The 15,975-nt window shown below is 37.6% G+C and overlaps 1 protein-coding gene and 1 pseudogene across 11 annotated transcripts in view; both read right to left on the reverse strand.

Annotated features, from left to right (window-relative positions):
- Positions 1 to 15,975, reverse strand: part of LOC141901878 (ELKS/Rab6-interacting/CAST family member 1-like) — a 237,058-nt gene that overhangs the window by 219,421 nt on the left and 1,662 nt on the right. For 9 of the 11 annotated variants that reach the window (XR_012618869.1, XR_012618870.1, XM_074789418.1 and 6 more), the window contains exon 2: positions 3,222 to 3,998. Coding sequence is in view for 8 of the 11 variants with exons in the window: in XM_074789418.1 (XP_074645519.1) it covers positions 3,222 to 3,935 (714 nt within the window). In the remaining 3 variants the exon portion in view is untranslated. Of the gene's footprint in view, positions 1 to 3,221; positions 3,999 to 8,004; positions 8,087 to 15,975 lie in introns of those variants that run through there. The other 2 variants (XM_074789417.1, XM_074789424.1) reach the window with 2 other exon arrangements.
- LOC141902128 (uncharacterized) lies at positions 9,383 to 11,774 on the reverse strand (annotated as a pseudogene).

Below are 15,975 nucleotides of genomic sequence, written 5' to 3' on the forward strand. Positions count from 1 at the left end.
TTCGCCATTCTATGGCTTTCCCATAATTATTTTATTACGGTAGCGCCCGAATTCCCCGTATATCCCAAAAACAGCCAATCACATTCGCTCGTAGAGACAACGCCTCCCAATAGAGGTCATTGCAATTTTATACGCGAGAGCTAAGAATTTTCCCGCCAAAAACAGTTTTTCGTAGAATTTTAACAATGTTGACCACATCATCGACGGAGGTTCGCCATGTCTTCAATCGCATCGATTATACGTTGTTTAAGCCGAGAACCAATGAAACAAATGCTCACATAAAAAAACGTACCGCGATTTTACATGAATTGGCTCAATGCCAACTTCATATCGCTGACAAAGGTAAACCAAAAACAAACACAACTGCATGATGATTCATCATGAATAAGGTAGTAGGTTTTCCCCACTGACTCTCCACGTTCATGGTGTGACGCTGATTTTATCTATTTCATACACTGTGTACGAAATTTGTTAGCCAATTTATTTTCGTAAATTGAACAATTTTCCAAGATTTACCAAGATTCCAAGATTTACTTCCCCCTTTCCCAATTTCACTAAACTTCTATAAAATTCACTGCTTTTCACGGCCACCCGCGACGAACCCTGGCAGTTGAATCATTTACAGTTTCTAAGATAGACTGGTTGCCTGTCCCAACCCAATATGGGATGAGACCGGTAACCAGTCCATTTCCAAGAAAACTAAGTCACACACCAGGCGCGCTTTTGATATACATACACAGATCAATAGACTACATAGCAGCGACTCTATATGACTATGATGCGCAGGTGCATGAATATACGTAAAAAGGCTTGTGTTCTCCCGAAACGAAATGTAGTTTCAACAACAAATAAATACTTAAAATAATATATAAGCAACACATTCTGATGCAGTTCAATAGGGTTAGAGATTTTATATTAGCATTGAATGTTTTGAAAGTTCCAAAGAGAAACAAAGCCTCGTTTGGAAGTTATTTTGTACCAAAGGAAAGAAAGTTTCATATGTGATAGCAAAAATTGGACTTCGCCAAAGCAAAAGTCCATAAAAATCAATGCGGGCGAAGGTCACGACGAATTAAACACTGCTGCACTCAGTCAACGGCCTCAATTTTTCAGTCTCAACGCCCGTAGAAAAATTTTTATTATGATCACCAAAATGTTTTTCAAACATTAGGTTACCAAATGGAAATAAACAAATGCTTGCAGATATTGACAAATCTAGTTATACGAATGGAAGAAAATCAAACTATTTTCTATGCACAATAGGACTACCAATATCCATCAGAAAAGCGCTTCAAACAACTGCCGATGATTGCTTTTTAGCCATAAAATAAAAATGACTTTAAAAATTACCGAACTTAAACTAGTTGATTATGACACCAAATGCTGGGAAAACGCATCCGAGCACCTACAAATTGAAAATTTTTCCAGGGGAGGGCCCCCGGACCCCCATTCTCGATATGTGCTCATGCCCTTGGCGCTCGTTTTCTGAGTAGCCTACATACCGCCCCTACAAATTTTTTTAAAACGGAGAACACTGAGTAGCCAAGTGGGTCAACGACATGATATGAGCTGACCCCTAGGTGGCGATCCTTCAAAAAATCGGTACGTTATGAACTGATTTCAGTGAAATTTTGTGCAAGCTTCCTAGGACTACATTTAGCCAGCAAGGCATAATCCCGAAGCAGCAATATTTGTTATTATCATTATCATATAGTGCACTTAAAAATGTATGGACTCATTACATTGTACCTGTGGCTTAAACGAAGGAATAAATACAAAATAAAAGACCAATGGTCTTGTAGCTCACCTGACCATTAACTAATAGGCAGTTAAAGACTTGTTATATCCCATGTCTAAAATGGATAAGATGCTGGTCTTATTGCAAGGGCTGGTGGCAAGATGGGAAGAGGAAAATCGATACACACATTGCCTTTCAGGCCTTCAAAGGAGCGATCAAAATCAAACGGCAACTCATGTTTAAATAACCATATTTATTTTCAGATAATAATATTCATATCAAAAGACAGGATAGGAGCTAGGCCTTATCATATCAGAAGTTTTGTCTTAGAATATTGGTTGAAACGTGCTTTTTGAAAAAATCTATAATTCCTGCTTCAATGAGTCGGGGTGGTGAGTCATTCTTGGGGTACCAGTATCTGTAAAACAATATGTAAAATCAATAGAAATAAAGTGAAAATAAATTGCATTGAATTGAATTGCAATCACAGTGTAATACTACACAAGAGGATTGATATTCTGTCTGTCCGTCCCGTACTAACATCTTGCTGTAATAGACATTTTCGGGGCATTAAGGACCAATGACAATCATTATTCATAGAATATCTTACCTTCAATGAGCAGAAATACTGTGTAAATACACGTGTGAATAAACCAGGAAATGCGCGGTAGTGCGCAGTGTCTAGTGTACGGAGACGCATCGGGGTCATTCACAAATATGATCAAAGAAACCGAAACTTTGATCTGTTAAAACAAAATATCAACATTGTGACTGAAATATTATGAAATAAAATTTAACCTTGATCTCGATTGATTCGAATTTAAAATAAAATCCACCATTCGGCGAATTCTGTCCACACTTGAATTTTAAAAATGTTCCTAATAGGCTACCATATTTCTTGGATCTATCCAAGAAACGATAGTTCATAGGTCGAGCCACGTTATTAGAGAGTCAGACCCCTGCGTTTAGACCGGCCTGGAAATAAATCTAGACGTTTTTCCAGCTAAAATTATGTGAAAATGTTTGAACAACACCCAAAACTTGTACTAGCAGTCCGGGTTTATTTCTATTTCACAGAAACGCATGTATACAAAAAGAACGGCAATTTGCTTCGATTTTGGTATATTTTCGATTATTTCACAAAAACACGTGTTCAGAATTCTATGAAATTTTCAGATTGTAAAATAGATACTATATGACACCTCCGTTAAAGAAATCAGATCTCATGACCATCTAGATAAAAAGTGTGCCACCCGTCTTACTGTAATTTTTCGCGATAGGCAAATGCATTGGAAGCATGACATCATCAGCTAGTGATAGCAAAAGCGAACCATAGGTTCGCTAAAAATAAACCACTTCCACGCTGCAGTGGGATATAATAGCAGGTAGAAGAGGGCATTTCAGGATTTCAGTAGCTTGGGTATAACAAGGGTTTAACAATTGAATTAATGTTGTTTACAAAATCGTGCCCATAATCCCTTACCTTGTTATCAGATTGTAATTTGCGAAGCTGGTCACTTACAAGAGCATATCTAGCACTTTCTTCTTTCCTCAGCAATCTTTCTTTTTTTAATTCAGGACTCCAAAAAGTTTTTATGCTATTCATTGATGAACTCAACTTGTCTTTATTCAATTGAAGTTCTTGTTGTAATTTTGCACATTCATGATTCGAAATGGCAATATCTGATTGTAAATCAAGATGATCCCTTGAGAGGGAGGTATTCAAACCATCATGATTAGACAACCATCCCCCCGAGTAATCCATAAGAGATTGACTGTGTGTTAAAGATCCAGGATCTAGAGTTTTTGCTTTTAAATATTCTCGATCTGTTGAATTTTCACATTTACCAACTGAATATTGCGTGAATCCACGAAGAACTAATTTATCTAATTGTCGATCTAAAGACCGATCACGAACTAAACTTCTGGTACGTTCTATGCTGTCTGCTGATCGGTCTCTTCTTATACTTTTCATATTAGACATAGTACTAGACCTACAATCCGATGAGCTGTTAGGCGTAATAGAGCAAGTACTGTTGAGAGAGGCCTCTATTTGAAAAGGACTGTTAGAACGACTTCCATGATTGCTACGAGACTGAACACTTTTACTGGTAGATAACAACTGATTAGGACTGGCACGTGCAGATATGGAATGTGATGGTAATGTTTGATTAGGTTTCATAGAACTGTGAGCCATTCCACTAATATCCTGATGCAAATTGTTTGGAAATTCCAAATAGATGGTTACAGTCTACCAAATCTGGAAAAGATAATTTAATTATTATGAATAGGCCTACAGCTGCAATTGGTTTTTCCCCTTATTCATTCTCTAACAAAAACAGATAAAGCCTGCAATTTCATTGAATAGCCAAATGTGGTTGTAACCATAAATTAAATACAAAATATTTTCTTTTGAGCAAATATCCCTTTCTTCATTAGTATTACCGTATTCTCACGGCACCAAAACGGATGGACTGACGGACGACGGACGAAAAGTGAACGCAATAGCCCGCTGGGACCAAAGTCCCAAGTGGGCTAAAAACAGTATATCCAATTCAATGCTCTTCTCCATCGACAATCTCAACCAATTAGTACTGCCCCCTTCATTTATCTTTAGGCATTGGATTAGCATTATTCCAGCTATTAGAAAATTTGTGCTGAACTAGATCAAAATTCATTATCTACAAAAGATCCTGAGCTGTTCGAGCGAGCCTCGAACCGGGGCCAGTAAATTACTAGCGCAGCATTATACCACTAGACCACCAAGCTTGCTGAAAACCAGTCGAATGTTTTAACTACAATGCTACATATAGCCTCACCTTACCCTAATCCTATCCCTAGGGGGTAAAACGAACCCTTACCTAGGATTTCAAGTGAAAATATTCCAAACACCATAGAAACAATTCAAAAGGCCTGAAAGAAGGGTTTAATATAAGATCATAGCAATTTACAGAACTAAAATCGGTCAAGCCGTTCGAAAGTTATGAAGGAATTTGTCGGCTGAAAAATGCACTTCTCAGCCATAGAGTCTTCATTAGGAAATGAAGTAAAGGTCACAAGGTTAAATGGTGACCAAATGATCAATTTCTTAGTAAAGAAACAATTGAAAGTAGAAAAGAAACTTGTATATCTTTGGGAATTGTCATCCGATTTCAATCAAACTTTGGGAAAATCAGAATAATAGTTTCCCTATTGATTATAAAACTTAAACCTATTATTTATTAAGCCAATTAAGGGTAATTAGCTTAATTAATTGGCTCATTGCCAGATCCAGGTATTTATCAGCTAAAAGCAGAGGATAAATGTTTATTTATTTGTGTTACAACTTTACAGGGATAAATATATCCAACCATATTTTGTTGCAGACATCGCAACACATAACTAGGGGTCCAGGGACACCATGCCCACTTGGGAAGTGGTTTCCAATGCTCAGTAATCTAACAATTTCAATATTCAATGCCCCCTGGTGACCATATACAAAAACCAATGACCTTGAACCTCACCACAATCATAGAACATGTCAGCAGCTACGATTTTGTAATTGATTGTGATAACAAAATATGTCCCGTTACCAATTTAATATGGAAATACTAAGTATTCTACTGTTCAACGCCCCCTGGTGACCATATTCAAAACCTTAAAACTCACCACAATCATAGAACATGTCACAAACTACAACTTTGCAATTGATCATGGTAACAAAATATGCCTAGGTACCAATCTAATAAGGAAATACTAAGCTATTCAACGCCCCTGGTGACCATATAGAATAACTAATGTCCTTAAAACTCACCACAATAACAGATGATGTCATGAGCTACAACTTTGCAATTAATTTGGTCACAACATATGCTTAGGTATCAATATAATGTGGAAAAACCTTTTCCCACCAACGAATGAGTACTGATGACGCCTGCCAATTGCGCCATATTTGGCTGATCAAAAATACATGTCTCAGGTATAAAACATCCCTTTCCAAAGAATACCCATCACAAATGGGGAGTCGGCATACTATTCCGCACCGCTGCGCTGCTACACAACTCGGTTATTCACCGACCGTTACGTTTTCGGCATCGCTGCGTCGAATGTTTGAATTTATTTTGCGTTAAATCATGGATTTAACCATCGAAAAACTTAAAGAGGAGCTCAGAGCTAGAGGGGCTAAGGTGTCTGGACGGAAGAAGGAGTTAGTTGAAAGGTATTTATCGACTTTTTAAGCGATTATCGCTGACAAAATGGTTATATTTTGCGCGGTTTTTCAATTTTGAATTTTTGCGCACGCGAGGCCGACCCGGCTTTGCCCGCCAATCTAACTAATCCACATTCAGACAGCAAATTCATGTTTATTACTCTTGAGAGTGAGTTTCGAATGATTGGCCTATGGAATTGAGGTATCAGATTACCGTCACCCGGCCGCATGGATCGTCAGGTCCCGCATGAAAATTTTCATTATTTCATTATTTTTCATTTTTATGTTCTAATTTGTTTATGATCCAGAAAATGAACATAATGCTAAAAACATACATAAATCATTGACAAAATGTTTTACAAATCAATATCTAAGATGTAGATTGCCATTAGAAGTTTAGATGGCAATGTTTGTGTGTTGATATTTAGGGATAATTTTCGGAATGTGACTGCCTTGTCAGTAAGTTACGTTATTTTGACAGCTGAGCTACTACTATCGCCATCTATCGAACATAAATTTAAGCTTTATTCAGCTTATAGAGCCAATATCATTGGACTTCAAGCTTTTTGGTTTTGCATATTTTGTGACTCAAAATAATGAATAATGAATATTGAAAAAAACCCTCATAAACTTTTGATATTTGAGGTGACGGTTAACTGATACCCTAATTCCGTAGGCCTAATTGTCAATGTGTGTTTGATAACCGCCCTTATTCGTTATTGAAAAAGGTCCCTGTTGAAAAAAAAGAAATCTAACACCGTTAGGCCTAGGCCTAAGCATAACCCTCTTAGTCTTGTCCAGGTTTGTTTAGCCTATAGGCCTACGCTGCGGCATTCGAAAATGCATGATTTCCAGAGGCAATCAGGCAGGAGGCAATCAAAACCCTGGCAAGCCAGTATATTTTAGGCCTAGCCCACTTAACTTTTGAAATAGTGAAATTCGGTTTTTTTTACACCCAGTCCGCTCCATGATGGGCTTCTTCTTTCTAATTTCCGGCCATTAAAACAAAACCTGCCAACCAGGTGGCTGAAAATTAGTTCTGTTCTTGGTTTATAAAAAAGAACGACACCCGCCCGAACGGTTCTTAAGAACTGTTCGTGCGGGTGTCGTTCTTTTTTCATTTTATTGGGGTGCGAACTAACCGGTCACGAGTTTGGTTACAAACCAAGTTGAAATGTTATCTCAAGGTCGTTGAGCAGTGACAAGCAAACAAGCGTAAACAAATTCTTATGTCTAAATAAATTCATTTGACAAAATACAGTTAATATATATGGTGTTGTGTGTGAATTAGGACACAGGTACTCAAGACCTGTCTGCCTTGGTCCTTCGTGTCAATCAACCAAGATGGTCAAGGCATGTCAATGTAACAAACTATCGGTTATAACGAACGGTTATTTTCTGGTCCTGTGTCGTGAAGTTTGCTTTAACGAGGTTCCACTGTATCATGTTTTATGCCTTTGAGTGGGACTTCAGTTTTTAACCCCCCCCCCCCCCTCCCTTAAAATCTACCCCTGATTCATCTATGTTAAATTGGAAAATTCATCTCAAGCAGATTAGAATTTTACAAGATCAACCAAGGAACAACCAGCAATGAACCCAAGATGGAAATTCACATGACGTTGCCATCAGCTGATAACTATAAAGACATTCACTACGAGATGTTCGCTGACCTACCCCCTATTACTGAGTCACTGATCGCAAACTTTTTGGCTCTGTATGATAAATAATTTGATGATAAATGTAAAGAGCTCTACAGGCAAAGGTAGGTAACACACATATAACCGAATCCTTAGGTCACAATTTGTTGTTTCCCTCATGCAAATGTTTCTTTTTCTCTAAACAGGTTTGTACGTCATATACACTTGGCAAAGGCATCGGATTATGTTTTCTTGAATGCAGTCGTGTGGGCAGAGATGAAAAAGACTGTGGAATACAGGGTGGATGTCAAGGTTAGTAGAAATGTTCTATCCGTACATCCGTTGTTTATATTAAATCAAAAACATTTTTTTTGTAAATTCTCTATCTATGAAATCGACTTGTTCAATATTAAAAATCTTTGAAGGACTGTTATACTTACATAAATCCTACCTAGACATAGGATGTCTTTATTTTCGCTTCACCAAAAAAAGATGACTTGATGATTCCTTGGTCATTAACCTTAGAGAATAAGTACCGGTATTTTGTTAACTTTAAACTTTATCTTTTAATGCTTCTCATCAAGGTTGATAAAGATGGAGTCGTTGAAGAGAGCCAGTGTGAATGTGGTGCTGGACAAGGGCCAACCGCTCACTGTAAACATGTTGTAACAGTACTGTATACCATCAATTGTTTTTTGTTGGAGAAAGATATCATTTCGGAAACCACATGCACTCAGGCAAGTATTAATATCTCTATGAAAACAGTGTGCAATGTGATTGATTTTTCTTATAAAAAGGAACTATTTTTCTTCAATCAAGAAACCTCTACGTCATTTTATTTCATCTTACAGGTGCTGCAAACATTTCACAGAGCTAAAGCCTATAAAGGGAGTCTTATGAGAGATTCAAATATTGCTTAAATGCGTAAACAGTCCCAGATGTTGTATGATCCAAGACCTGTAGAATATAGAAGACGTCCGAATCGTATCGATACCATCACAAATCTAGCGTTGAACTGTCAGGTTTGTTATCTCCAAAAATTAAATACATGTAGCCTAGTTATGATTTAGGTTTATTTTTACGTATTGAGCCAATAATTGTGCAAATGAATGATTGTCTCCAAACATTTAGTTTCAGTATGACATGCCATTTCTACAGCTGTCCAACCCAGCAAATCCTTATGGAATTACTAATGATTATCAGTTTGGAAGTTCAACAGATGTAGATGAATTCTTGAAAAGGGAAAAGGTACAACTAAAACTGAAATATGACTAGAATATTAGTCTTAGATTGAGCACACAGATTTACTATTTATATTCTTTATAATTAAACTTATCAAGCCCGTTTAATTTTTAGAGCTCACCCATGGGTCTGTTACGGAAGAATATATCCGGGAGATAGAGACGAAAACAAGAGGACAGTCGAGAAATAAAGTCTGGTTTTATGAAAGCAAACGGTTAACGGCATCCTCATATGGAAGAATTTGCAACTCCCATCCTGAATTTAACAAAACTTGCTTCAGACCTGATGTGTAGCCAGGAAATAAATTCTGCTCCCATTGTTCATGGACGGAAATATGAATCAGTGGCCAAAAAGAAATTTCGCTGAGAGTATCCAGGCATTCAGGAAGCTAAAGAGTGCGGCCTCTTTATTTAAACAACAAACAGAACAAATAATCGTCGCGGGATGGCCACAGAAAGAACCTCACTTCCCAGAACATTCGAAGTTGAAAAATCATTTAAAAGCTAATCCACAGGATTTCTTTTTAAAGAATATGATCATTTTTATACTTTATTACTTCAAACATTTTTACATGTTTTAGGCATTTCTTGATACTATGCAAAGCCTAAAATTACACAAGTAAAAGCAAATTTTTATAATTTTTCCTGCCAGTGTATAGTTCAAAGGCTGCGTCAAAATTTAAATGTCTTTGCAAGACCTATGATACGTTCTACATGCACTCTCTTGCTGGCGATTTTTCTATCTTTAATAACAGACTGGCCTGACATTCGATTCTTTTTTCTAAAGAACGATGGAATATTAATACTAACATTTTGAGGCACAAACAGGTCTTCAACATTAAACCCTTTATCCACCATTATACTGTCTCCAGGATCACACAATTTCCGCACATCGCTACGTTCAGTGATCTGTCTGTCGCTAGTAGCACCTCCATATGCCGAGGAAACATATGTAACAACGCCTCCTGGGCTAATACTAACCACAACTTTCATTGTATTTCGGTTCTTATAGGTAGAATACGTTGATTGTTGGGCTAGTGGATGCTTAGGCTTTTTTATTGGACACTCTGAGCCATCCAAAATCACACGTGTGGATGGAAATTTCAAGCCCAAATCCGAAGGCATAAAATAACGAATACGTTCCTTGCGTGGCCACCAATTAATGTCTTCTAGTTCATTTGCCATGAAATTAATCCATGTAATTCCAATGTTTGCAACCACTTTCTCAGTAACCTTAAACATTCGCGAAAGTTCAAAATCACACTGGTAAAGTCTCAATTTCATGAGGACCATAAAAAATTGTTCTTCAATTTTTAAATCTGGCACACAGCCATGATGGTAATTTAAACTGTGTGCAGCTGGTCCAAGAACATTTAACACGAAGTAGAATCTTTGTCTAGTTTCCAGCCCAGTGTAGTAATGTATGCTCTTATCGGTTTGCCCAAAATGGTCTAATGGGGAATAGTTTCCTAAAAGTTCAAACTGAATTCCAATTGGCCTAGTGACGATCACATTACTACTATCACAACCGTTATCTGACGAATCTGAAAATACAAAAATAAACTGCTTATGTTTAATGTAGTGTCTACCCAAAGTGGCTAAAAAATTATTTCTCCTTATTGGCTGCTTCATTTCGTAAACTGCAATGAAATTTGTAAGCAGTTTATAATTTCCCTAGCTGCCGGGTCTGTTATGGTTCAATAGCTTGGTCATGATTTTAAAACAAGAACTAACTTGACGCCTTGAAAAACAAAACATTGTTAATATTGTCAACAATAAAATAACGTAATATAAATTTTGTAATACCAAGGATCAATAAAATTATTATGGATTTGAGTATATCGATAATTGAATTGAATTGCCCGGCAACCAGTCTAACCCCGATATATTGATGACGTATAGTGCATATCCTCTCAAAAATACTCATTAGAATTTAACAAAATTCTGAAATATAACAAATAAACAACAAAATTCACGTTTGTAATTGTTATATTTTGAAGCACCAATGTTGATGACATATCAATGTGTATGTATAAACATTATTGAAATGGTTTTTACATCATCAAGAAGTAATGTACAGGGTAGATAGGCAGGTGGCCGGGTCAACTTTTAGCTCAGCAGAATGAGAATGAAATGGGAAATTTTCCTCATTTTCCCACTACCTTTAAATACTCACCCTGATTTTCATCTTCATTTGGCTTGACCGTTTCGTTAATTATTTCAAAGGCTGCAACTTCATTCAAAGCCAGCTTTCTTTGTCTTTAAGCCATTGACTCATTTTCTGACAAGAGCTGTTTCCGTTTTAAATAGCGTTCATTACGGTCGGCACCTGCAGGTGAAATCTCCTGAGTCCATGGAAATTGTGAGGGCACTGCATTCTTTTTCAGGCGTCGCTGTAGCGGGGTAGTTCCCAAAAAAATTTTTAAGTTTGTTGAGTACAGAGAAATAGTTAAAAACTGCAATTTCATTCAAAAAAAAATTCTACGTTTTAATTTATAATCGATAGATGGCGCTAGTTGTATGTAGCTAAGCAAATGATGAATGTTGAGCCGACGAAGCAGACACATTCCAATTACAATCCCTAAATTTCAAGACATAAATATTGCCATCAAAACTTCTTAACACAACCTAGATATTAAATATTGACTTATAAAACGTTATCCATGACATTTATATCTTTTTGTGAAAAATAATGAAATAAATGACCATTCTCTCTCACGCGGGTGACAGTAAACTAATATACCTCAATTCAATAGGCCATAGCGTTTCCGAAATGATGCCGCATCGGTAAATATCCACTTCCCCTTAGTGAAAATAGATTACGAACCTGATGTAGTTGCCTCAACATAATCACTCATCGTAAAATGGCTTTTACAAATAACGCTGTTTTGATGGTTGCCAGTTCGCCTCTCCCCTTCGAACCGCGGTGATCCAAATCTTGCGTCTCTTCTCATCTCTCGGAAAGGCATGCCCCCCAAGCGTTCCACAAAGTGGAACACAACACTCCGTGGGCATTATTAGATATAATATAACGCTTTAAAGCGTTCAGTAAAAGTGGCGATGCACGGTGGTTCAAAATAACCGAGTTGACGATCAGCGCCGCCTGGGAGCAGGTGCGCGAAGGCGGGCTCCTCATTGCAATGAGAAATGGCAAACCAGTAGGAAGCTACAGGACTCAGAATTTGGGCCAAAATTGACATTTTTGGCCACTAAAAAGGTCATAGGACGAACATCTTGAGTCCGATCGACCCAATTTTCTTATGTTGATGGGCTTATTAATAAAGGTTATTGATAAAAGTGTCTTCAAAATTTCCCTCGAAAACTTTGACAATGTGTAAAAAGTGCTGATATTGGCGAACAACAATGGCTGCCAGTCGGCCATCTTGAATCTGATAGGGCCAGTTTTTGGCCAGAAGATGTGTCCAGGGTAGATACCTGTATAAACCAAATATCAAGACATTACCTTGAAGCATCTTCAAAACTTCCCAAAAAAACTGGATTCCGTCTACGGACGGATGGACGGACAGATGACGGAATAAAAGTGAACGCAATAGCCTGCTGGGACTAAAGTCCCAAGTGGGCTAAAAATAAAATTTATTTCAATGAATCCAAGAAAAAAATTTTTCACTTGGTACCTTTGAAGTCGGGGTCGGTCGGGTTACGGCAAACAGACCATTAATATGGGGTGGCCTAAAATTCATACGATGTCACATATCAGAGGGTGGCTGAATATAGGGTCTTGGAAACCTCTTCCAATGAGGCCGCGGAAGTAAAATACCGGTACAGAAAAAATCGGCTATTAGATCGTTTTAAATCCTGGATTTTACGACTACAATATTCAGACCTCGACCTATACTTGTAGTTTGCTGCTTAATATTTTCAGATCACAAGAAAATACAATTTATTATAAATTCTATCAAACAGAAAACACAGTGCTCATCTTCTGCTACGATTATTCAACCTATTTTCATGTCAAACATCCACGCGTTACAGCATCACCCTTAGTTGTGTACTGTACAAGCTTGTGTCATGTAGCACTCCGCGCGCACGTGGAGGCCTTGTGTAAGTGAATGTTCGCTTACACTTCAATGTCAATCAAAACAACCACCAGGTATTAAAATGAAACAATACCTATGGCGGATGTGTGAAATAATTACATCCTCACCAGCAACTAGCATTTGAAATTCGCACGTAAACGGCACCTAGTCCAATGAAACGTACACCATTCTATGGCTTTACCATAATTATTTCAGTAGCGCCGGAATTCCCCGTATATCCCAAAAACAGCCAATCCCACTCGCTAGTAGAGACGACGCCCCCCAATCAAGGTCATTGCAATTTTATACGCGAGAGCTATGAATTTTCCCGCCAAAAACAGTTTTTCGTAGAATTTTAACTCAGTTGACCATGTCATCGACGGAGGTTCGCCAAGTCTTCAATCGCATCGATTATACGTTTAAGCCGAAAACCAATGAAACAAATGCTCACATAAAAAAACGTACCGCGATTTTACATGAATTGGCTCAATGCCAACATCATATCGCTGACAAAGGTAAACCAAACAATTAAGAAATCAACACTTACCGTATTTTCCGGTGTATAAGTCGAGTTTTTGAGACCAAAAATCATGTCCAAAAAACGTAGGTCGACTTATACACCGGCTACACTTTCGATATCGTTTTAAACTGACGATGTTTAGAGTTCAAGGTTGGCATGATGAAATGGAATATTAATTTATGTTAGGCTACACTCATACACCAATTAGAATTTAGGATGTTGATAAAAATAGTGTCTTATAGTCTGGAAATGTTTCAAAATTAACAAATGTTAACTAGGGGTCCAGGGACACCATGCCCACTTGGGAAGTGGTTCCAAATGCTCAACAATCTAACAATTTCAATATTCAACGCCCCCTGGGGACCATATACAAAAACCAATGTCCTTGAAACTCAACACAATCATAGAACATGTCAGCAGCTACGATTTTGTAATTGATTGTGATAACAAAATATGGCTCGTTACCAATTACATATGGAAATACTAAGTTGTTCTACTATTCAACGCCCCCTGGTGACCATATTCAAAACCCAATGACCTTGAAACTCACCATAATCAAAGAACATGTCACGAACTATAACTTTGTAATTGATCATGGTAACAAAATATGCCTAGGTAGCAATACTAGGGGTCCAGGGACACCATGCCCACTTGGGAAGTGGTTTCCAATGCTCAACAATCTAACAATTTCAATATTCAACGCCCCGTGGTGAACATATACAAAAACCAATGACCTTGAAACTCACTTCAATCATAGAACATGTCAGCAGCTTCAATTTTGTAATTGATTGTGATAACAAAATATGCCTCGTTACCAATTTGATATGGAAATACTAAGTAATTCTACTATTCAATGCCCCCTGGTGACCATATGCAAAACCCAATGACCTTAAAACTCACTACAATCATATAACATGTCATAAACTACAACTTTGCAATTGATCATGGTAACAAATTATGCCTCGATACCAATCTAATAAGGATATACTAAGTTATTCTCCTACTCAACGCCCCCTGGTGACCATATAGAATAACTAATGTCCTTAAAACTCACCACAATTATAGACAATGTCATGAGCTACAACTTTGCAATTGATTGTGGCAACAAAATATGCTTAGGTATCAATATAATGTGGAAAAACTTTTTCCCACCCACGAATGAGTACTGATGATACCAAGATGGCCGCCAATTGCGTCATAATTGGCCGATCAAAAATACCTGGCTCAGGTATAAAACATCCCTTTCCAAAGAATAACCTTCACAAATTGCAATGAGAAATGGCAAACCAGTAGGAAGCTACAGGACTCCGAATTTGGGCCAAAATTGACATTTTTGGGCACAAAAAAGGTCATAGGACGGCCATCTTGAGTCCGATCGACCCAATTTTTCTTATGGTGATGGGCCCTTGGGGGATTCAAATATCTACGAAAGATCAAGGTAAGTGATAAAAGCGTCTTCAAAATTACCGTCAAAAAGTTCAAAAAGTGTAAAAAGTGCTGATTTTGACGAACAACAATGGCTGCCAGTCGGCCATCTTGATTCTGACAGGGCCAGTTTTTGGGCTGAAGATGTGTCTAGGGTAGATACATGTATAAACCAAATATCAAGACATCACCTTGAAGCGTCTTCAAAACTTCCCAAAATAACTGGATTCCGTCTACGGACGAAAAGTGAACGCAATAGCCCGCTGGGACTAAAGTCCCAAGTGGGCTAAAAATCAAAAGAGAAAGAAAACCCGCCTATATTCATTGTACAGTGTTTATAAAAGCCGCGATGCTGTGGCAGCGCGCCAATAATCAATAGGCCTACACAGTGAGTCTAATACTAGACTACACGAGCGCGGCATACAACATATACACTATACATTCAACACGTCGATACAAACAATGAGCACTAATTCGGTAATTTAATATTAGAAACAACAGATCCCAATGATTTAATAATGCAAACAGTGGTAAAGACTCTCAACTACTATGAGAATGACATAGGCACTGTTTTCAATGTGACATATGTAAACACATGAAGAAGCGACTCGACTTATACACCGACTATAGCCCTAGCACAACTTTTTAAACTGAAAATTTGACCTCGACTTATACACTGGGTCGACTTGTACACCGGAAAATACGGTATTCACATTTTTCTTCAACCAGAATTTATTTTTTAGAAATTTAGATTTGAAATAGGCCTATAAGTTTGAAAACTATCAAAAATAAAAATTGTGAATCGAGCCATTAATTGTGGACTGAAGTCAATAGAAAGTATATTTTTGAAGTGTTACTTTTTTCAGCCGTGTTTTGGCCCTTGTCATCCCTAACGTTGGTATAAGCCCATCCGATTAAAAAAAGCTTACCACCAACGATTAGGTAACTAACCAGGAGCTCAAAAGTTGGTTAAAGATAACCGCCCGTTAAATACCATAGTAACAATGAAATTTCAATTGTCACCATATCAACTATCCACTGGTTAACTCTAACCAACTTTTGAGCAACCGGCCCCAGGTCGATTAAAATATGTAGATTTACGTATCTACGTAAATTTACGTACTGTATGTAAATTTACGTATTTAGCTATTGAGAAAGTTTGCAAGTTTTCACCATTATACACACTCT

Source organism: Tubulanus polymorphus, chromosome 3 (assembly GCF_964204645.1).
Source record: "Tubulanus polymorphus chromosome 3, tnTubPoly1.2, whole genome shotgun sequence".
Lineage (NCBI taxonomy): Eukaryota > Metazoa > Nemertea > Palaeonemertea > Tubulaniformes > Tubulanidae > Tubulanus > Tubulanus polymorphus.